This window comes from Alexandromys fortis, unplaced genomic scaffold (genome assembly GCF_014885135.2).
Source record: "Alexandromys fortis isolate MF-2015 unplaced genomic scaffold, M_Fortis_MF-2015_v1.1 scaffold_36, whole genome shotgun sequence".
Lineage (NCBI taxonomy): Eukaryota > Metazoa > Chordata > Mammalia > Rodentia > Cricetidae > Alexandromys > Alexandromys fortis.
Window position 1 is genome coordinate 10,215,093 of NW_026067915.1, and position 22,091 is coordinate 10,237,183.

General features: G+C 45.6%; 1 protein-coding gene across 12 annotated transcripts in view; it reads right to left on the reverse strand.

Annotated features, from left to right (window-relative positions):
- The window catches only part of Dhx30 (DExH-box helicase 30), a 29,391-nt gene extending 10,072 nt beyond the window's left edge, over window positions 1-19,319 (reverse strand). Inside the window, exons 1-8 of one of the 12 annotated variants that reach the window (XM_050139416.1) lie at window positions 19,182-19,319; window positions 18,536-18,614; window positions 17,374-17,468; window positions 13,975-14,085; window positions 11,701-11,796; window positions 8,420-8,487; window positions 1,843-1,973; window positions 788-898 (exon numbers count right to left, since the gene is read on the reverse strand). In XM_050139416.1, the coding sequence (XP_049995373.1) occupies window positions 788-898; window positions 1,843-1,973; window positions 8,420-8,487; window positions 11,701-11,771 (381 nt within the window). In that variant the 5' untranslated portion in view covers window positions 11,772-11,796; window positions 13,975-14,085; window positions 17,374-17,468; window positions 18,536-18,614; window positions 19,182-19,319. Of the gene's footprint in view, window positions 1-787; window positions 899-1,842; window positions 1,974-4,094; window positions 4,340-8,419; window positions 8,488-10,482; window positions 10,512-11,700; window positions 11,797-13,974; window positions 14,086-17,373; window positions 17,469-18,500; window positions 18,615-19,181 lie in introns of those variants that run through there. The other 11 variants (XM_050139418.1, XM_050139414.1, XM_050139425.1 and 8 more) reach the window with 11 other exon arrangements.
- Between the last annotated feature and the right edge of the window lie 2,772 nt (window positions 19,320-22,091).

Consider the following 22,091-nt stretch of genomic DNA (forward strand, 5'->3'; position numbering starts at 1 on the left):
CTTGCCACAGGAGAACGAAGACCTGAATTCCTCAACTGTCAAGTATGAACACCAGGTGGTAAAGGGGTACACTTTTAATCCCAGGTCTGGGGAAGCAGAAACAGTTGGATCGTGGGATGTGCTAGCCAGCCAACAAGCCCAGCCTAATCAGTGAGCCCCACGGCACAGAGAAAGATCCCAAACAATCTCAAACACCATGTAGAAGAGCCAGTTGTGGTAAGGCAGGCCTTTAGTCTCAGACTCTGTGTTCAAAGTTAGTCTGGTCCACATAGGTAGTTCTAGGGCATCAAAGCTACACAGGAAGATCTTGCTTGTCTCAAACAATAAAATGAACAATCAGAAAAGCAGCAGACAACTGAGGAATGATACCTGTACTGGACCTCTAGGCTACACACAAGCACATATACTCACAAACACATACATACACACACAAAAACAACATAGACAACTGAGGAATGACATCTCTGGGCTACACACAAGCACATATACTCACAAACACATACATACACACACAAAAACAACATAGACAACTGAGGAATGACATCTCTGGGCTACACGCAGGCACATGTACTCATAAACACATACATATACACAAAAAGAATAAGGGCTCAGGAAAGGTGAATGACTGAACACTGAATCAACATCTACCAAGATGTCCTTGGAACCAAAACCACTACAGAGAGAGAGAGAGAGAGAGAGAGAGAGAGAGAGAGCGAGAGAGAGAGCGAGAGCGAGAGCGAGGACTAGCAGTTTCCAAGCCCGCAGGCCTTCAAGTAGAGGCGCTCACCTTGAATAGCTGGCACGCTGCTGCTGCAGCCTGTCGCTCAGCATCAATCTTCTTGCTGCCATAGCCTTCAACCTCCACACTCTTGGGCCACTTGATGTGCAGGGTGACTTTCTAGGAAAGTGAAAGGAAATAAAGAAGTCGGTGTGGTCGCCCCACCTGTAACCACAGCTCTGCAGAAATGGGGAAAAGGGGATCAGGTTGCAAAGTCAACTCTAGGGAAGCAAGCAAACAAGCTGGGTGTGGTGACACAGTCCTTTAATCCCAGCACCTAAATGGCAGATCCCGGTGCCCCTCTTTGAGTTCAAGGCCAGCCTGGTCAACAGAATGAGTTCCTGGACAGCCAGGGCTACACAGAGAAACCCTGTCTCAAAGCAACCAACCAACCAAAACTTTCACTCAGAATGGTTTACCTGAACGCTTCTGTGGGATCTAGGCTTTATAACCCTCTTGGAGCAGGAATGTTCATCATTCCTTCTACCATGCCTTCCTTCTTAGACAAGGGACCACACTCAGGGAGCACTACAGTGGCCTCTTAGACAAGATGAGCATTCCTTACCCACCTGCTGGGTTGGCTTTCCCTGAATAAAGCATGTGGACTTTTGGTGGCTCTTCAAATCTAATTGTATTATGAGATTCTCTATTGATGTTAACATTTAGACCCATTCTGGCTGGACACAGTAGGACACATCTATAAGACTTTTTTTTTATGTGTGTATAATACCTTCAGTATTTGGGACCTGAAGCAGGAGGACCAGCAATCCAAGTCAACCTAGGCTACATAAGACCCTATCTCAAAACAGAACAATGAAAAGCAATGCCTTTAATCCCAGCACTGAGGAGGCAGAGCTCTATGAGCTCTAGGTCTACGGAGCTAGTCCCAGGACAACCAAAGCTAACACAAAGAAACCTTGTCTCGGGGAAAAAAACAAACAAACAAACAAAAAAAAACGCAAAAGACAAAACAGAACACCCAGTTTAGCCTCTTTGACAAAAACAGTCAAGAGAGAGAAAACGGCAGCCAGTCTCCGTGAGTTCCTCAGCCACCGCAGAGTTACCTTTTTCTTAGGTCCATTTGTGTGCACATAGACCAGCTTGTCCTTTGCATGGGAGATGCCGAGGGCCCTTCCAATGACGCTGTTGAGAAGGTTTTTGGGCTGTGGAAACTCTTTCAATAGGTCCCTAGAAGCTAGGAAATAAAAAATAAAATAATTACAATTATCTTTCTTTTGAAACTCCATAGGGTACACTCTGGGCTAAAGTTGTTGGCTCAGGACCCCAACGCATTCAGTAGTAGGAGTCCTTGGAAAAGAATTAGGTGGTCAATAAACTCCATGACTTTGATGTCTGAAAGAGGGTACTCAAAAAAATAAAGAAAAACAAAACACGTTATCTTCCATGCATGTACAGAAGACCAAGACCCCTAAAGTGGTTCACACAATTACAAGGACAGCTGAAGAGACTCTGAACAGCTTCAGCATAGCAAAATGGCTCTGGCAGGCTTTACTCTTCTCTCCCATTTCCTCTGCCTTGCTAAAACATTAGCTTATATTCTTAAAGCTAAACACTTATTTGGCCACTCATTAGGCTGACCACCAAGGTTCCAGCTATCAAAGTATTGGTACTTTGATCTTGGTCTTGGGCATCCTGAGCTGATACTGATCCTTTCATGTGGGTCGGGGATGAGATCCAGACTTGAAAGAGCATGCCTCCACTCTCAACTATACCGCAGTACTCTGCAGAAGCCGCTCTAAAGCCCACAGACTCACAAGCAGGAAGAGGCAGGAGCAAATCCTTTCCTATCCCCTGGCATCAGAGGGAAGAGGGTGCATCAGACACACAAGGGCTATCTCCTTCCCTTCACTTAGTCTCTGCATTAACCTCAAAATAGAAAGAATACAAATGGCTGAAATGTCCCCTCCAGCAGCAGCTCCTGCCAGACAGGGCTTAGTCAACCATATAGAGGCAATTCAGAGCAGCTCAAAAAATAAATAAATAAACAAACAAACAAAGGGCCCATCGACATAAAGCACCAGAAATCTTCAGGAGATGTAAGGCCTTCACTGTCTGGTATTATGTTCAACCTGTACCACCCTATAACAGAACTGGGGGGTGCTCCATTCAGTATCGTGCACTGGCTTCATCGTAATAATTTGGGAAGTATTTACACAACAGTTGATACATTTTTCCTCAGTGGGTACCTAGAATGCCAGCAATGTTCAGGTAGCAGCTGCATTTAATTCTTTTGTCTTTTCAAAAATGCATTTATTGCCTGACAGATGTTGCAAACTTTTTATTTTTGGTTTTTCAAGGCAGGGTTTCTCTGTGTAACAGCCCTAGCTGTCCTTGAACTCACAGACACCTGCCTCCAGAGTACAGGAATTAAAGGTGTGCCACCCCAGCAGTTGGGAGGCAGAGACAGGTAAGAATCCTATGTCATGAGACTGTCTCAAAAAAATTATTTTATTATTACTATGTGTGTATGAGTCCCCCATTTGGAGGCCAGAGAACAACCCTTGCAAGCCTGTTCTCTCCCTCTGCTGGGCTCAGGGGTTGGAACTTGGGTCTGTCCACCAGACTGTACAGCACTTTTACCAGCTGAACCATCTCACCAGTGCTGTATTTGAAAACAGTCCTCCAAAGTGTCTGATGGAAGCTTTTATCTGGTTTGGGATATTTAGCTGGGCAGACACCTGAGTAACTAGCACAATAGGAGTGTCTTACCTGACACACTCGCCTACGTGCTGTTATAAATCAGTAAGAATCAAGCAGTTTAGAGTCAAGGAGAGTTGATCCCATCTTGTATCCCTACTTCAAGTAACCCACTAGACACAGATGTGACAGACGCCACACGCCCAGTTCTTCAGATGGGGAAAGCCGAAGAGCTCATTCTACCTATCTTAATGGCCATGGATGTTCTCACCAATTCCATTCTCTGCCCCAGTCAGGAAGCAGACAGTCGGTCTACCAAAGAAGACACCCCACCTCTATCTGAGATTCTGAAATCCCAGGTGTGTTTGGGACTAAGTCCGACTGTGATGACAGAGCTAACCCTCAATACCACCCAACCTGACAGAAAGTAGGATATTCTTGTGATTTCCCCCACCCACCCACGTGCAGACGTGCTCGGGTCTAGGTGAACCTAAGCCACACAAGGCTTTCTAACAGGAAGTAGAGACCCACTGATTAAAAGGTTTAAACCACTTTCATGACTAGAGTCCTCCTGCCAGGCCGGCCTCAGTCCCGCACCCCTCACTTGCCTTCCCTAGTCAAGGACGTCGCAGCCCAGTATCCGCTACACAACCCTCACCGTTTACCACACTTCCGTCGCCCTCCCCAGGCTCGCCAGGAGCCACCTCTGATTCGACCTCGGAAGCCTCCTGAGTGCTATCGGGGCGGACGAAGCTTGATGAGAAGCTACGTGAGAGTCCTTGTCGCCCGGCAGTGCGGGGATCCGACGGCCGCAGGCGCGGAGAGACACTGGCAGCCAGCGCCACGAGCCGCCTGGCAGACGCCATAGCGATCCCGCCGATCCCCGCGGCCCAGCCTGCGACAGCACAACCCAGGGCTCAGCGGCCGAAAGGAGTGCCGAGCGCCCTCTGCTGGCCAGGGGGACTCGGTGCTAGGCTGGGAGCAAGAGAGCTAGGATGCCAGCCTGCAAAACACAGCCCAGGCGCCCTCACCCGGAAATTCAAACCACAGACTGGGCTCTGGAGCTCAAGCAGGAAAAGGGATTGTATGATTTTAGCACTGTGCATTTGCTCAAGGCCCATTCAAGAAAATGACCCAAGTTCCCTTCAGGTTCTACACATGGTAAATTCCTTATAGGCTGCCTTCTAATGGACTTGGTTGTAGGTAAGAGTGAGGCACCCATTTCCTATGGGTAAATCTGGTGAGACTCTCTAGTAGGAAAGACCTCTTGAACATAAGCTGACCTAATCCCCTGAACTGGAGTTGAAGAAGACAGCACCTACTTTGGGGCATAATGCCAAGAACTGAGCTAGTTCCTCAGTTAGGAGTTAAGTTCTTCCTCGCTTCTGTGATGGCAATGGGACCCCACTTCCAAACTACTGTGCCTCTTCTGTCTCTTAAGGCTGTGCAGAGCAAATCTGAAGGGAGTGGCTATGAGCAAGGGCCTCAGAGTCTGAGCACCGTGGAGAAAAGTTTTCAGTCAGGGGTTGGCAATTTAGGTTGGGTAGGTTGGGAAGAAGAAATTTGTTTTTTAATTCTAGCCATGACTTGAATAATCCCCTGGAGAGTTTATTAAAACATTACTTCTGAGCTGGGCCATGGTGGCACACGCCTTTAATCCCAGCACCCTGGAGGCAGAGACAAGTGGATTTCTGTGAGTTCAAGGCTGAGTTTCAGACTGCTTGGTCTACAGAGGGAGTTACAGGACAGCCAAAGCTACAGAGAAACTCTGTCTTTACAAAAGAAAAAAGAAAAACTAAGAAACATATTACTGGCCAAGAGTGGCATCCCACGACTACAGTCCCATCACTCAGGAGGCATAACCAGGACTGCACCATGTGTGGGGTTAGCCTGGTCTCCATAGGAAGTTCCAGGCTAACTTAGGTTATACAGTGGAACTTACAAATGAAAACAAACAAAAACCAGGTCTGGGATGGTGTTCGGTTGGTAGTGCTTGCCCAGCCTCTATAATTATGGTCACCCGGTTTGACCATCAGGAACGTGTAGTGAGTGGAGCTTGCCTGTAAATCCCAACACTGGGAAGTAGTCAGGAGGACTGGAAGTTCAAGGTCACCACTGGCAACAGAAAATAGAAAATTTGAAGCCAGAACTTAATATTGAGCCAAAAAATATAAAATAAAATCTGACATAAGGGCTACAGAAATGGCTCATCAGTTAAGATCCCTAGGTGTTCTTCCAAAGGACAAGAATTGTAACTGTGGGGCTGGAGAGGTGGCTCAGAGGTTAAGAGCACTGACTGTTCTTCCAAAGGTCCTGAGTTCAATTCCCAGCAACCACATGGTGGCTCACAACCATCTGTAAGGAGATCTGGTGCCCTGCTCTGGCGTGCAGGCATACATCGAGGCAGAATGTTGTATACATAATAAATAAATAAATCTTTAAAAAAAAAAAAAAGAATTGTAACTGTGACAGGGTGGTGGTGGCACATACCTTTAATCCCAGCACTCAGGAGGCAGAGGTCGGAGAATCTATGTGAGCTTGAGGCCAACCTGGTCTACAAAGTGAGTTCCAGGACAGATTCCAAAGCTACAGAAAAACCCTGTCTAGAAAAACCAATAAAATAAAATATTTAAAAAAAAAAAAAAGAGAAAAAGAACGGTATAACTCCATTTCCAGGGGATCTGACATCCTCTTCTGACTCTCGCTGATACCAGGAGTACACATGGTACACAGAGATCCATGTAAGCAAAACACCCATTCACACAAAATACATGTAAGGATAAATAAAAATCTGAGGCAGTTGTCACAGGAGACACCACCTGTATGTATTAAGCACCCCTGCCCAGATCTATATATAGGGCAGAACATGATTTCCCAGGAGCTTTGCCTTCTGTGGTGTGACTCATTACTAATCAGCTTAAAAATGGTCCTCGAAGACTGGAAATAGCCCGAATGTCTTCAAAAGAACAGAGAAGTTTAGCAAGCCAGAGTGGACACAACAGTGGCTGACTCACAGTTGAAAGAAACAAATATCTCTCTCTCTCTCTCTCTCTCTCTCTCTCTCTCTCTCTCTCTCTCTCTCTCTCTCTCTCTCTCTCTCCTAAGACAGGGTTCTCTTTTCTCCGTGTAACAACCCTGGATTTCCTGGAGCTCACTGGTTTCAAACAGAGACCCGCCTCTCTGCCTCCCAAAGGTACGTGCCACCATACCTTGCTCATTTTCTCCAATTTTAGAAAACATATTTTGAACAGATGCTTGAAATTTTGTGTTAAAAAAAAAATCAAGGGAGCTGGAGAGATGGATCAGTGGTTAAGAGCACTAGCTGCTCTTTCAGAATCCCTGGGTTCAACTCCCAGTATGCATATGGTGGCTCACAACTGTCTATAACTCCAGGTCTAAGGGACCCGAACCCTCACACAGACATACACTATTGCAGGCAAAACACCAATGCACACAAAATAAAAATAAATCATTAGGAAAAAAAAACAATCAATGTAAGCATTGTGGCTTATGCCTATAATCCCAGCACTTTATAGGCCAAAGCAGGATGATTACTGGAGTTCAAGGTCAGTTTAGGATACAGAATAAGTCCCTGCTTCTAAAACTAAAAAGAGCCGGGGCTATGAATCAGTGGCATAGTGACTGACTAGCCTGCATGAGACCATAGGCTTAATTCTCCACAACCCACCGAGTGGTGGAAGGAGAAAACTGACTCAACAAAGTTGTCCTCTGACCTCCACACACACACCCTGGCATGTGTCTACCCAGACATGTGTTCTGTACACCCATTATACACTATAATAATAAATAAAATCTAAAAACAAAAACTCATGCTGGGTGGGAGTAAGGGTGCATGCCTTTCATCCCAGCACTGGGGAGGCAGAGGCAGGCAGAGCAATGAGATTGGAGCGCTCTTTCAGTTAGCTTTCAGGAGCCATCTCTATCTATCATCTTCTCCCAGGGGTTCAGAGCAGGGACTGGCAAACCGTTGAGTGCAGAATAAATCCAGTCCAATGCTGTTACAGCTCTTGTTGCTGGTGTTTAAAGCTTGGTCTCATTTACTCCAGCCTCACCTTGAACTTGCTATTAGTCAAAGATGACCTTGAACTACTGATCCCATTGAGCACGGGAGAACCAGTGCTGGGGGTTGATCTCAAGCTAGGGAAATGCTCTTACCAAGAGAAGAGCCGTTCCAACCCTATAAGGAAGCTAGCGGAGCAGAGCTACGCTCATTTGCTCATGTAATATCAGTAACTGCGCCCGGGCGATGGTGGCACACGCCTTTAATCCCAGCACTCGGGAGGCAGAGGCAGGCGGATCTCTGTGAGTTCGAGACCAGCCAGGTCTACAGAGCTAGTCCCAGGACAGGCTCCAAAGTCACAGAGAAACCCTGTCTCGAAAAACCAAAAAAAAAAAAAAGACAGGACCCTACTTCCCACGTGTCAAGACCCAAGTCTGCCAGTCTCTTCCCCTTTGGGGTGGGACTTCCTGGCGATGGTGGCACACGCCTTTAATCCCAGCACTCGGGAGGCAGAGGCAGGTGGATCTCTGTGAGTTCGAGACCAGCCTGGTCTACAGAGCTAGTCNAAAAACCAAAAAAAAAAAAAAAAAATCAGTAACTGCTTTCCTACTATCATGACAGAGTTAACTACAACAGAAAAACAAGACAGCAAAACCTGAAAGATAGCTGGGCACAGTGGCTCATGAATTTAATTCCAGCACTCAGGGGGCAGAAGCAGGCAAATCTCTGTGAGTTCCAGGACATTCTGGTCTACACACAAACTTCAAGCCAAGCAAAGCTACAAAGTAAAACTCTGTCTGTCTTAAAAAAAAAAAAAAAAAAGATATAAAAGGTTTATTAACTCAGAGATATTTCTTTTTATTTAAATTTTACTTTATTAACTTTATTGTGTATGTATCCTTCCACCATGGGCTTCAGGGATTGAACTCAGGTCATCCAAATAGCATGGCAAAAACTGTTACCTGCTGAGCCATCTCGCCAGCTCTGAGAGATATTTCTGTCCACTTCTGGATCAGGCAGGACATCTCCACTAAATGGAATCAAGGTGCAGAGGATCTGAGTCCGAAGGTAAATGTTTAGGAGCTTAGCCTACTTATGTTTTGAAACAGGGCCGTACTCTATAGCCCAGAATGAACCGGAACTAATTATGTAACCCAGGCTGCCTCAAAAACCTGTAGCAATCCTTTTTTGACTCAGCCTCCCAAGTGCTAGGAATCCAGGTACCATCCAAATGCCCGGCTTAGGAACTAAAACTTTAAGCATCAAAAGACATGAGGAGAGCCGGGCGGTGGTGGCGCACACCTTTAATCCCAGCACTCAGGAGGCAGAGGCAGGCAGATCTCTGTGAGTTCGAGATCAGCCTGGTCTACAAGACCTAGTTCCAGGACAGGCTCCAAAACCACAGAGAAACCCTGTCTCAAAAAACCAAAAAAATAAAAAAAAATAAAATAAGAAAAAAGGCATGAGGAGGAAAGCCACAACTACCTGTGCACACCACAGTACCTTTGACAGAAATAGGGGAGGGGCTACAACACTGAAACAACTGGGGTCTCAGCCAGCATGTGACAACTTACTCAACAAGAAGACAAGGTTAAGCTGACTGGCGATGGGACGATGAAGAGCTGTAGCAGCCAGGCAAGCACCCTTACACATGTGATTGCTGCATCAGGAAAAAACGCAACTGTATACGGAACACACAGGAAAGAGCAAACTGTACCCATGGGTCTGGGCAGGGGATCCTGGAGTATTTCTAGAGTCCCACGCCTCAGTTCTGGGCAGAAAGGAAAAGACGCACAGAGGACCCGTACAGGTAAGTTTCTTGATTTATTCACCCTTCCCTTGGTAAGAGATTGGCAGTAGGAAAGGAAAAGGTTTGGAAAGGAGATGATCTTTTTTTCCCTTTCAATTCTAAATCTGACTCTGATGATCTCTGCTCAATACAAATGGCAACTGTCTCCTGGGTACTATTTATTTATTTTTATTTTATTTTTATAAGACAGGGGTTCTCTATGTAACCCTGGACACCCTGGAATTCACTCTGTAGACCAGGTTGGCCTTGAACTCAGGGATCTGCCAGTCTCTGCCTCCTGAGTCTGGGACTAAAGGTGAGCATCACTACTGGATAGTGGTGCTATCCACAATCCACCACAACGTTTTTACCTCATACTTTCTTTTTCTAGGGGCATGGGGAGACAAAGTCCCATGTACTATTGAAACCAAGACTGTTCATGAACCCTTGATCCTCCTGCTTTCATATTGTTGGAATTACAGGTGTTCATGTCCATATGCGGCTTTCACAGCTTCTTTCTTTCTTTTCTTTCTTTCTTTCTTTCCTTCCTTCCTTCCTTCCTTCCTTCCTTCCTTCCTTCCTTCCTTTCTTTTTTTTTTTTGAGACAGGGTTTCCCTACAGCTTTGTCTTGGAACTCACTCTGTAGACCAGGCTGGCCTCAGACTCACAGAGATCTGCCTACTTCTCCCTCCCGAATGCTGGGATTAAAGCAGTGTACCCCTTCTGCATGGCTCGCATAGCTTCTTCTTAAGGACAGAAGTACAAGTGAAGCCACTAGAGTGCCATGCGAGGTGCAGTATCTATAAGCCCAGCTACTAGGAGGCTAAAGCAAGACAAATGTACAAGACAGTAAGTCTCCATCCCAAAAATAAAGAGGAGGAGGAGGAGATGGAGGAGGGAATAGAAGTCAATGTCCTAGCATTACATTTGCAAGGCCCTGTGTTCAATGCCCACCCCAACCCCTCCCACACACACAAAAGCAGCGTGGAAGGAAGAAGGCCTAAGAGTATATGCATATCAGGATGTCTTCTGACACCCCATGGATGCCTTCTGGAGGCACAGCTAGAAAAGGAGCATGCGGCACCTATGGGTCACCCACAGGGCAGTTATCCATCCCAAGAATATAGTGTGCTCCTTGGCATTCAAGGAGGCACTGCCTATCTGACCCCTAGTTAACCCAAGCTAAGAATCTTGGATCTCAGCCACAGCACACCTAACACTCTCAGAGCCACTCACCTGCCATGTTGGAAATGTTAACGTTCAGCCTTTTCGAGTTACAGGGCATTTTAAGAAAGGAAAAAAAAAAAAAAAAGGGCAATCAACTCTTGTTTTAGCAATAGTAGGGGGTGGCATTTCTTTAAAACCTAAGTCAGGTAGTCACAGGGCTGGAAGTGTGTATTTATGCTATGCTGCCGTCGAAAGTCAGGGCCATGGCAGAGTGGAGGGCAGAACACTGGAGATGGCAGCATCATGGCCACAGAAACTGCTCCCCACACCAGTCCTAAGTTCTTAACCTTCAAACTACTTTACAGAAACTAGACTAGGCAGACCCACTTTGGAGGCGCAAAACCTCCATGGCCTGCAATACTGTTCTCTCCACTAGACAGATGCACAAGCAGCCAAGGCATAAAAGCACATCTGTCACGATACAAAGGCCTAGGAATGCTGGGCTTGGCAAATGAAGAAAAAAGACTTACCTCTGAGGGAAGGTAAAGATTTGTGTGCTCGGGGCTGGAGAAATAGCTCAATGGTTAAGAGCATTAACTGCTCTTCCAGAGGCCCAAGGTTCAATTCCCAGCACCCACATGAGAGCTAAAACTGTCTGTAACTCTGACACCCAAGATCTGACACCCTCATACAGACATACATATAGGCAAAACACCAATGCACATAAGAGTAAATAATAAAAAAAACACATGTGCACTGACTACTGTCTCTATCCCTAGGTATACATTCACCTGAGGTGACCCATCATTCATCTGGGTATTTAGATATTCTTCCTCATCAAAAATATAGGCCATCTCGCCAAAGGATTGTCAGGTAGACGTTAACATCGGCAAAGCGCTTTTAGGTACTGGGGAAGATAGCATCTAAGCATCTAAGATGGAGGGTACCACTCTGAGTCAGTGTTTTGTTCTGACCCCGATTCAAGCATTTGCTCTCTCTGAAGCTTCTCCATGTTGGTGCTTTAACAACTCAACTTATCCTAACATTTCTTTTAGGCCACATGTGGAGGCCCAAGGAGAATATAGGGTCGAAGTCACACAACCAAGGATCATAAAAAACCTACTGTAAGTACATCCTCACTTGGGCCCATCAGTTCTGCTAAGCCCACCTTCCAGGCTCATTTTTGAGAAGCACATGTCCCTGGTACAAGGTTTCGACTGCCACCCACCTACCCACTGATTTTCTTGGACCAAGCCGTTGCTGGAGGCAAGACTCCTCCTCCCTTACCTCGAGAGATGGTCCCTCCAGGAGCAGGGTTGACACACATGGGTGGAAGGCGGGGTGGGGGAAGTTTGCATTGACGCTGCCTGTGCTGGGTCCGATCTGGGGAAAGAAAACACATCAGGGTGACATGTTCTCACCCCTCACAGTGCGTAAGACTGAGATAATTCACCCTGAGAACGCAAGTGGAGCTCAGGGCAATACTGGAGCCCCAACAACAGGTTCTGAGGAGCAGGGCAACAATGCCACACAACTGAACTGTAACCGACTCATATAGACACCAGAAATATCCTTGTAGCGATCTTTTTTGAGTCTCCAGAAGGCCCCAAACTATTTCTTCATCTAATCTTATAAAGTTTATGGTTGCTTTGTTTAGTTTTTCTGAGACAACAAATCTAACAGACCAGACTGTCCTTGAACTCACTGAACCAAAGATAACTTTGAGTTCTTGGGCCCAAGTGCTAGCTGGAGTCACAGGTCTATGTCATCACATCTGGCCTCTCTCTGAATCTTAATAAACATCCTGCTTGCTTTGCTTTAGTCGTCTATGTCAGTCTTTTTGGGGGCGGGCACATTAAGACTGGGTTTCTTTTTTTTTTTTTTTTTTTTAAGATTTATTTATTTAGCCGGGCGGCGGTGGTGGCGCACACCTTTAATCCCAGCACTCGGGAGGCAGAGGCAGGCGGATCTCTGTGAGTTCGAGACCAGCCTGGTCTACAAGAGCTAGTTCCAGGACAGGAACCAAAAAGCTATGGAGAAACCCTGTCTCGAAAAATCAAAAAAAAATAAAAGAAGATACAATTTTTTTTTTATTTTATTTATTATGTATACAATACAGTGTGCCACCTCCATGTATGACTGCAGGCCAGAAGAAGGCACCAGATCTCATTGTAGATGGTTGTTAGCCACCATGTGGTTGCTGGGAATTGAACTCAGGACCTCTGGAAGAACAGTCAGTGTCCTTAACCTCTGAGCCATCTCTCCAGCCCTAAGCTCCAAATTTTTGAGATACATGAAGTAAAACTAAGGAACTCCAACAGCTTGGAGCTCTACTTCCCACTGCACTGCCTCAGCAACTCTGTTCTCTCAGAACATTCCTGGCACGTTCTTGGCATCATGCCAGCGGCCTGCCTTGGTGGCCCGAAGCATCTTCCCTTGCACCAGTGACCTGACACCCTCTGTCATACTACTGTACTCGCACTTGCCCATGGCTTCTTTTGTAATACAGTATTTTTTATCAATTCTTTGAGGACTTATTACAATATATTTCTTTTTTCTGTTTTGTTTTTGTTTTTTGAGACAGGGTTTCTCTGTAGCTTTGAAGCCTGTCCTGGAACTAGCTCTTGTAGACCAGGCTGGTCTCGAACTCACAGAGATCCACCTGCCTCTGCCTCCTGAGTGCTGGGCTTAAAGGCGTACCACCACTGCCTGGCTACATACAATATATTTCTTTTTTTTAGTATTTATTTATTTTTATTTTATGTGCATTGGTGTTTTGCCTGCAGGTTTGTCCATGTGATGGAGCCGGATCACCTAGAATGGAGTTACAGAGACAGTTGTGAGCTGCCTTGTAGGTATTGGTAATCGAACCCAGGTCTTCTCGAAGAGCAGCCAGTGCTCTTAACCTCTAAGCCATCTCTCCAGTCCCTATACAATATATTTCAATCATGCTCTGCTTCTCTCATAAGTTTTAAGGTATGAGAGCTGTGTGGGTTTCACAGTAAACATAAACCTGAAATGCCTATAGGCTCCTCTAGATTAAGATTGAATTCTGAATTACTTTCAGCTCTGCCTTGAGGGTACAGCTGGAAATGATTAGCTCAATTTCTCCATTCCTATCTGAAAAGAGTCCTCCCACATTCAAGGGTACAACATTTAAAGATAGACAAAACGGCAGTGGTGGCACGTGCCTTTAATCCCAGCACTCAGGAGGAAAAGGCAGGAGGATCTCTGTGAGTTCCATGACAGAGCCTGGTCTACTGAGCGAGTTCCAGGACAGCCAGGGCTATACAAAAAAAAAAAAAAAAAAAAGGAAGGAAGGAAGGAGAAAAGCAGGCAGGATTTTGATAAGCAGTGGTTGGCAGGAAGGAACACTTTGGGAGTAAGGAAATAAACATGCACAAAGGCAGCAGCAGTTCTGAGCTATGTAGGAAAGGAAGAGGTTTTGGGGAATAACCCCAGAGGGTCAGAGAACTGCACACTACAGGGGCGGGCTCACACGGTCACAGCAGCCAATCAAAGGGAAGAGGCGTGGAGTCATATGAACTGTTTCATTCTTACCTTTTCTGAATGAGTCCAGGCTGAACATTTCTGGCCAGGAGAGAAAGCCGGAATCCTGAGAAGGAGGGTCAAAAGGCCATGAATGTTGGTTACTATTCCTGGTTCAAGAATCTGCAAAGACAGGCCGGGCGATGGTGGCGCATGCCTTTAATCCCAGCACTCGGGAGGCAGAGGCAGGCGGATCTCTGTGAGTTCGAGGCCAGCTCTGGTCTACAAGAGCTAGTTCCAGGACAGGCTCCAAAGCTACAGAGAAACCCTGTCTCGAAAAACCAAAAAAAAAAAAAAAAAAAAAAATCTGCAAAGACTGCAAGAACAGAGACATTATCCACAAGTCAGGGAAGCTGTCAACTAGTGAGTCCCACTGCTGTTCCCCAGGTTTACGAATGCCAATGTAGTGGTGGCTGGCACCTCGAATCCCAGCACTCAGAGGCAGGTGGATCTCTGAGTTCAAAGCCAGCCTGGTCTACAGAGTGAGTTCCAGGACAGTTAGAGCTGTACAGAAGAAACCCTGTCTCAAAAAATCAAAAAGAAAAATAAATAAATAAATAGATAGATAGATAGATAGATAGATAGATAGATAGATAAATTTAAAAAAAAAAAAGAAAGAAAAAATTCAAAGGCCCGCCCAGCTCCACAGCCTGTCCTTGCTGCTTTCTAAGTGACAGCTCCCTTCTTTCTGCCAGACTAAAACTCTCTAAGCCTGTTAAGCATACAGTGATGAAGGGGTCAGGACAGACACACTTCCAACCACTTACAACACTGCCAGATTTTCTGTGGCTTTCCAAGAAGAAACTGAATTCCTTATGGACTTTCTGTAGCAAGTGGCATCAGAAAACAGGACTGTGAACTGGCTGAGAACAAACTGGGCTTTCAGAAACCCTGATAGCGTCCTTTGGATGAGAGTTGGTGACAGTATCAAAGAGTGACCAAAGAAAGTTTCAGAATTACAATGTTTTGCCGGACAGTGGTGGCATATGCCTTTAGTCACAGCACTCAGAAGGCAGTGGGTGGTGGATCTCTGTGAGTTTGAGGCCAGCCTGGTCTACAAAGTAGGTTCCAGGACAGCCAGGGCTACACAGAGAAACCTGTCACAAAATAACAAAAAACAAAAGTTTTTTTATGGTGGAGTCCCTATGAAATGAATGATAAATTTCCTAAATAATAGTTATTAATGGCAACACTAATAATAAATTATAAATACAACAGACCACAGCTACTAGCCAGAAATCTTAATTGATGCGTTTCCATTCCCCAAGAGAGGGTTTTTTACTATAGAGTCCAGGCTGGCCTGAGACTAACCTCCTATTTCAGCCCCATGAGTACTGAATGTATGCACCTCATACCTGGGGTTTTGGTATAGTCTACCAATTAGTATATTTTTCTTTAATTCTTATTCATTTACTTCATTTTCTGAACTCTGATCCTCCTGTATCCACTTCCCAAGTGAAGGAATTACAAGTGTCTGCCACCATGCCTGGCTTGTATTAATACATTTAACTGAGGGCTCTATCTGGCAATTACTAAAAAAAGTAACACTTATAATTTAGTAATATTGTTTTGTAAAATACCCAAACTCATACATAGAGATCTTTTAATTAATTTATTTAATTTTGTTTCGAGAGAGGGTTTCTCTGTGTAACAGCCCTGGCTGTCCTAGAACTCAACATTCTAGACCAGGCTGGCCTCGAACTCACAGAAAGTCTCCTGAGTGTTTCGCTACCTCCCACCTGGCTTCCGGCAGAGATCTTTTTAATAATAGTAGTCCTGGATTAGAATTAGTTCCAGTAACACTTACTCGATTTAGTTTTAAAAGTTCTGTTTTGCACATTAGTTTAACGTCCAACATTTCTAGGCAATGAGGATGTCCCTGTGATTCCCTTTCATTCTCGACTTGTGGGGATGTGTGAAGTAAAAGACCTGATCTTTCAAATTCATATCATGACTTCTTCTTCTCCAAGGATGCTGAGAATCTCAGCCACTAAGACATGGTGCACTCAAGAGAGAAAACACCAAGTGTCAACAACAATGCCATTTCCTCAAAGAAGCTACAGCACACAAACACCTTCCATGCAAATGAAAAGAGTATAATTTAAAAGGCGCCTGAAGCCGGGCAGTGGTGGCGCATACCTTTAATCCCAGCACTTGGGAGGCAGAGGCAGGCGGATCTCTGTGAGTTCGAGACCAGCCTGGTCTATAAGAGCTAGTTCCAAAACCACAGAGAAACCCTGTCTCGAAAAACCAAAAAAAAAAAAAAAAACCCCCAAAAAAACAAAAACAAACCAAAAACAATAAAAGGCGCCTGAATGCTTTAATTACCTTTTTTTTGGGGGGGGGGCGGGGGGAGGGAATTGTATTGGGAATTGTACACAAGGTCGTGTGCATGCTGAGCAATAGATACACCACTAAGTTTAACTGCAGCCCAGAAACAATATTTTCTTTCTAAGAATTTTTAAGTTACTCTGCATGTAAGCAGACTTGGGTTTTGTTTTAATTTTAGTTGCTAGAGATTTTTGGGACAAAGTCTCACTCTGTAGCCCAGACTGTAACTTGCAGTCAAAGGAAGCCTCCGCAGTGCTGGAATTACAGGCATGACTTACCATGCCCAGCTGAGTATTGCTTTTAAAAGATTTTGGGGGCTGGAGAGATGGCTCAGAGGTTAAGAGCACTGGCTGCTCTTCCAGAGGACTTGAGTTCAATTCCCAGCAACCACATGATGGCTCATAACCATCTGTACTGAGATCTGGCACCCTCTTCTGGCGTGCGAGCATACATGGAGGAAGAATGTTGTATACATAATAAATAAACCTTTAAAAAAAAGTTTTTGGATTCTCTCTTTGTCAACCAAGTTCCATATACTACAGTCTTTCCTGTTTTCACCTCAAAAACTATGAGACTGAAATATTAAAACATCTCATGCCAGGTGGTGGTGGCGCACGCCTTTAATTTCAGCACTTGGGAGGCAGAGGCAGGCGGACCTCAGTGAGTTTGAGACTAGCCTGGTCTACAGAGGGAGTTTCAGAATAGCCCGGGCTACACAGGGAAACCCTGTCTTGAAAAACAAAAACCAAAAACCTCACTTTATTATGTTCTAGGACATCTCACAGAGATCCAAAATAAACGTACTTCCCTTGTAATATGGTGATTTTTTTTTAAAATAGTTGATTCTGTCTAATATAATTTATAGAGATACAAAATTTTCTAGTCTGTTGAAATTTCTTATGTGAGGAAATACAACCTCTAGGAGACTATGATGGCTCCAAGCCAGCACATAGGTTGCATAATGACAAATTATGAACAGCAGTCCTAAGAGGATCATAAATGCAGTTAACCCACATGCATTACAGTGAGGCTAAGCAAAATACCCACAACCACACTATAAGCAGGGCTAAGTCACCTTACCTTACAAAAGCAGCGAGGGACTCAGATTTCCTAGGCTTTCGAACTGGAGCTGAGTTCTTTCCTTGCTATTCCTCATCACGAGGCTGGGCCTCCTCCTGGAAAATACAATGTAAGGTCACTGCACTGCAGTCCCCACTGGGAGGCCAAACTGTACCAGTCATAGAAATCAATTTACTAACTTTAACACGTTTTTGATACAATGGCCTCAGTCAAGAGGCCCTGGACTTGTTCTGGACCCACAAAATGTGAATTGCCCCACAGAGCATCTATAAGAAAATGCTAAGAACATTATCAACAAGCCCAGAGCAAACCCCTTTCCCTTTTCTAATTCCATAATGCCTATAATAGTAATCTATCTAAAATGGCACTTCCAGACTGGGAAAACTACAATCATGGTAATCTCAAGCACTGAAATCTTAATTTCAGTTTACAAAGGAAGTCCATAGCCATTACTTCATATATCCCCTGCAACTATCCTGTGAAGAATGTTCTTTCCTGGGGAAGGAAACTGAAACACGATTATAAAACTTACCCCGGATCCCATAGCATCAGGACAGAATGAAAAATCTGTATTTAAGAATTCTGACCCCATGGTTTTACATGTTCATATTACACTACTCTTCTAACATATCAGCCCGTATTCTGGATGTTTCGGGTTCATTTTTGAGAGGACAAGTGCGGTCCAAAAGCTGATAAAACTCTGGACTATAGCTTCATAAATTAAAATACATGGGAAGTTACTACCCTTGGGGGTCAGGTAGGGTAGGCCTACATAGATATAAACTTAGGCAAAGAATACATAAATGCACAAGTTAAAAGCATTATCATGAATCTAATCTATATACATATGTCTATATGTATATATAAAATCAGGAAAGAGTCTTCCCTCCTGGAAATGTCAAGACTCTGAGCATGGCACTTGCCTTCCAAGAAACTGCAAGTGAAATTATCAGATAATGTATAATTTCACACTGACCAGTAGGCTGCATCCAAAACAACTTGAGACCTTGCAACTGAAATGCTGCATTCTACCTGCTACAGTGCATGGCAAACACCCATGAACTGGGGTTGTAAGGTGAACAGTCTCTGCATTGAAATGCCGCAATTAAATTACCAAAGTTGCTTACACAAGGAATATATAGAAAGCGTGTTCACGCCATACCCTTGGCTTGAGGGTTCTGAGGACCCCTGGGACTCCACTTCACTGCAAACAAAGGACCCAACATGCATTAGGTCTTCCCCTGCAAAATGGGACAAGTCACCACCAGCAAACAAAGAACACCTCACCCCTTAGCCTCCCCCAGTGACAAGGTCGGTGCAAAACGGGACAAACCAAAGGAGTAAAAAAATGCACCAGGCCTCCCTTTGGATGAACGGTCCAGATCGCACAGTGGGAGGAGGGGCAGACAAAGGTCTAGGGGCACTCCGGAGACTTCCTCCAGGCCCAGCCTAGGGAAAACGGAGCATCCCTTGAGGTGAAGGCGTCGTCGCGCCAATAAAGCTGCCTCTCCATCGGCCTCCGCAAAGCCCCTGGCAGCGAGGCCCGCCCCGGCAGACCGGTCTGGCCCCCGCCCCGCCCCGGCTCCATGGCAACCGCAGGCCGAGGCCTGACTGTCCACGGCTCGGCCGGGCCGGCTTCCCGGGCAGGCCTAGGATGCCCGGCCTGCTCCTCAGGCTGGCCAGCTCCTCCTTCCCACTTTCCTCCTGGCTGCCGGCCGGACCCGGGACCCCTCCTCGCGCCGACCACCCCTGACCGTGGCAGGCTGCTTCAAGGGGCACGAAAGGGTAGAATAAAAAGCCCAATTCACCTGTTGTTACAGATGTGAAACAAGCCTCGGTGCACGGCGCATGAGCCGCGGGCCCCCCCAACCACGGGCGGACTACAACTCCCACCAGTGACGGCGCGGTCCCTTCCGGGTCCCACGGCGGAAGTTCCGCCTGCGGCCCCGACGATGCTCGGCCTGTGCCTTTGGCCTGCCCTTCTGGGAGGGATGCCGCTTCCTAGGAGCTCGCGAGGCGTTCGCCTGCCTGGGCTGTCTGTAGTGTTCCTGAGCTCACGGTGCGAGATGGCCAGTCTTGACACTGTATCCGAGCACTGGCCGGAGGGCGCGCGCTGTAGTCCCGGGTGCAGGCGGTACTTCCGGCAGAGTGGCCGGGGACGCGCGCGGCCTGTTCCGTGGGAGCCGGCGGGGACTGGGGACCGTCTCTGTCGCCATCCCCAGCGGCCGCTCTGAGTTGTGCCTTTTCTCTCCTGGGTCTGCCCCCTTGGCCTTCTGCACTTTTAGGGAGGTGAGCGATTTCGCCTCACAGAGCCGTAAACTATGACAGGCAAAGGACAAGGTAGCGCTTACTGCTAGCTTATGGCGGTGGGGGTGAGGGACGACTGGTAGCCCAGACCACATCGCCTTTCAGGAGTGAGGAAAGGAGATCTCCCCGTTTCTTCTCTGAGCAGGACGAAGCATGTGTTCACTGGAAACTCAGTGGCGTTGGTCAGTAGTTCACAGCCGGGAGACAGTATTTTCATGGTGTGACCTTTCGTGATATTTGGAGAACTAGTACTATAATTCGTAATTAAAACAAACAAACAAAAACTATTCTCTCCTGCATGTTGGTGTGTTCAAGGTAACATGGAGTCAGATCCCTTGAAGTTGGAGTTACAGGCTGTTGTGGGTTCGCCCTTATCTTGGGTTTTCTATTCTACATAGCATCTGTGATAAAATACTATGGCCAAAACCAACTTCGGGATGGACGTTTATTTCTTCTTAGTGCGTCACAATCTGTCACTGGTTGAAGTCAAGTCAGGAACTGGAGCAAAAACCATGGAGAAATCATTGCTTACTATCTTCTCATGACTTCCCCAGGGGAGCTCCCCCGACCTCCACCTCGCCCACATCAATCATTCAAGAAAATGCCCACAAGCCAGTCTGGTCGGGCAGTTTCTCAGTTGTGGTTCTCTCTACCCAGTGACTCTACTTTGTGTCGAATTGACAAAATAATCAAGACAGTGTTCACAACTTCTGAGCCATATTTCCAGCCAAATAACCTATACTATTTTTTGTGCAGCCATTTAAATATGATATTAGCTGGGTGCCACGGAACAGATGACTTCAGCTATTTCAGAAGCTGGGGCGAAAGGATAGGGAGTTGGAAGCTAACCCGGATTGCAAAGTAAGAATGGCATGGTGGTGCACGCGTCTCTGTTTTGTTTTGCTTTGGTTTTTGATGCAGGATTTCTTCGTGTACCATTGGCTATCCTAGAACTCACTGTGTAGACCAGTGGTGGGTGGTACATGCTTTTAATCCCAGCACTCGGGAGGCCAAGGCACTTGGATATCTGATCTGAATAGTTCCAGGCAGTCAAAGGTGCATAGGTAGACCCTATCTCAAAGAAGACAGCAAGGAAGGAAAGCACATGGTTGTTATTTTCTCTACATTGCACAGAAGGCTAGGAGTTGGAGTGAATCATGATTTTTTTTTCATTCAAAGAATTACTTCTTGTGAACAAAAGAACAAAAATCCCTACACAGACATTGCAATTTCTTTTTTCGTTTTATTAAATAATAAAACTTGGGAGTAAATATTAAGGGAATAAACCTGAGAGAGCCACGGAGGAACTCCTTCCTCTCCCCACTTCCCTCAAAGAGTCTAAGCATTCTCTCAGCTCCTCCTTTTTCTCCTCTGTGTGTCCTTCTGTCTTCCCCTGAGTCCACCAGGAAACTATGGTCCACTCTGGCTACCTGAACATGGACTCTGCCCTCTGAACCAAGGTTGACTCTTGGTGATCTCGGAGCAATCCACACACACACAAAAAATCCCCCCTCTACATTCCCCCTTTTTGTCTAAATAAAAAAAGGTTTCAACTCTAACATAGTAAAACTATGTAAAATAAGAGCAATTATCAGGTATTGTCTAAATAGAAAGGAAAGATATTAACTTTAACAAAATGAAACTATATGCAATAAGAATTGCATTCACTCTGGGTGGTGGTGGCACCTTTAATCACAGCACTCAGGAGGCAGAGACAGGCAGATCTCTGTGAGTTCAAGGCCAGCCTGGTCTACAGAGCAAGTTCTAAGATAGACTCCAAAGCTACAGAGAAACTCTGTCTTGGAAAAAAAAATTTACAATGTCCAGTCAATTTGTATTTGGCAAATCAGAGAAAATACTCTATTACCTCTCTTGATGAGTCCAAAGTTTTATGCCTAATTTGCTTTCTATCATGACTAAGGGAAACTGTAACTATAATTATCTAGTCTTCAATCCAATCAAAGACCCGAGAAGGTTATATTACCTGAGTAACAGGAAATGAAGAGCAAACAACTTCCAAAACTAGAAATGACTGAGGTAACTAACTGCCTGGAGAGTCACCCAAGTTTCCTCTACAATGTTAGGGAATCCATCTTCACCCTACAGGCCTAGAATATCTGACAGATTTTTCTGTGAAGCAGGAATTTTGAAGGACTGCCCTCCCTTGTCTTGGCAAAGTCCAGCAGTTGCCATTTATGTATTATGTATACACTACTCTTTCTGTGTATATGCCTGAAGGCCAGAAGAGGGCACCAGACCTCATTACAGATGGTTGTGAGCCACCAACCATGTGGTTGCCAGGAATTGAACTCAGGACCTTTGGAAGAGCAAGCAATGCTCTTAACCACTGAGCCATCTCTCCAGCCCAGTTTTGGTTTTTTAATACAGGGCTTCTATGTTTATAATTGGCT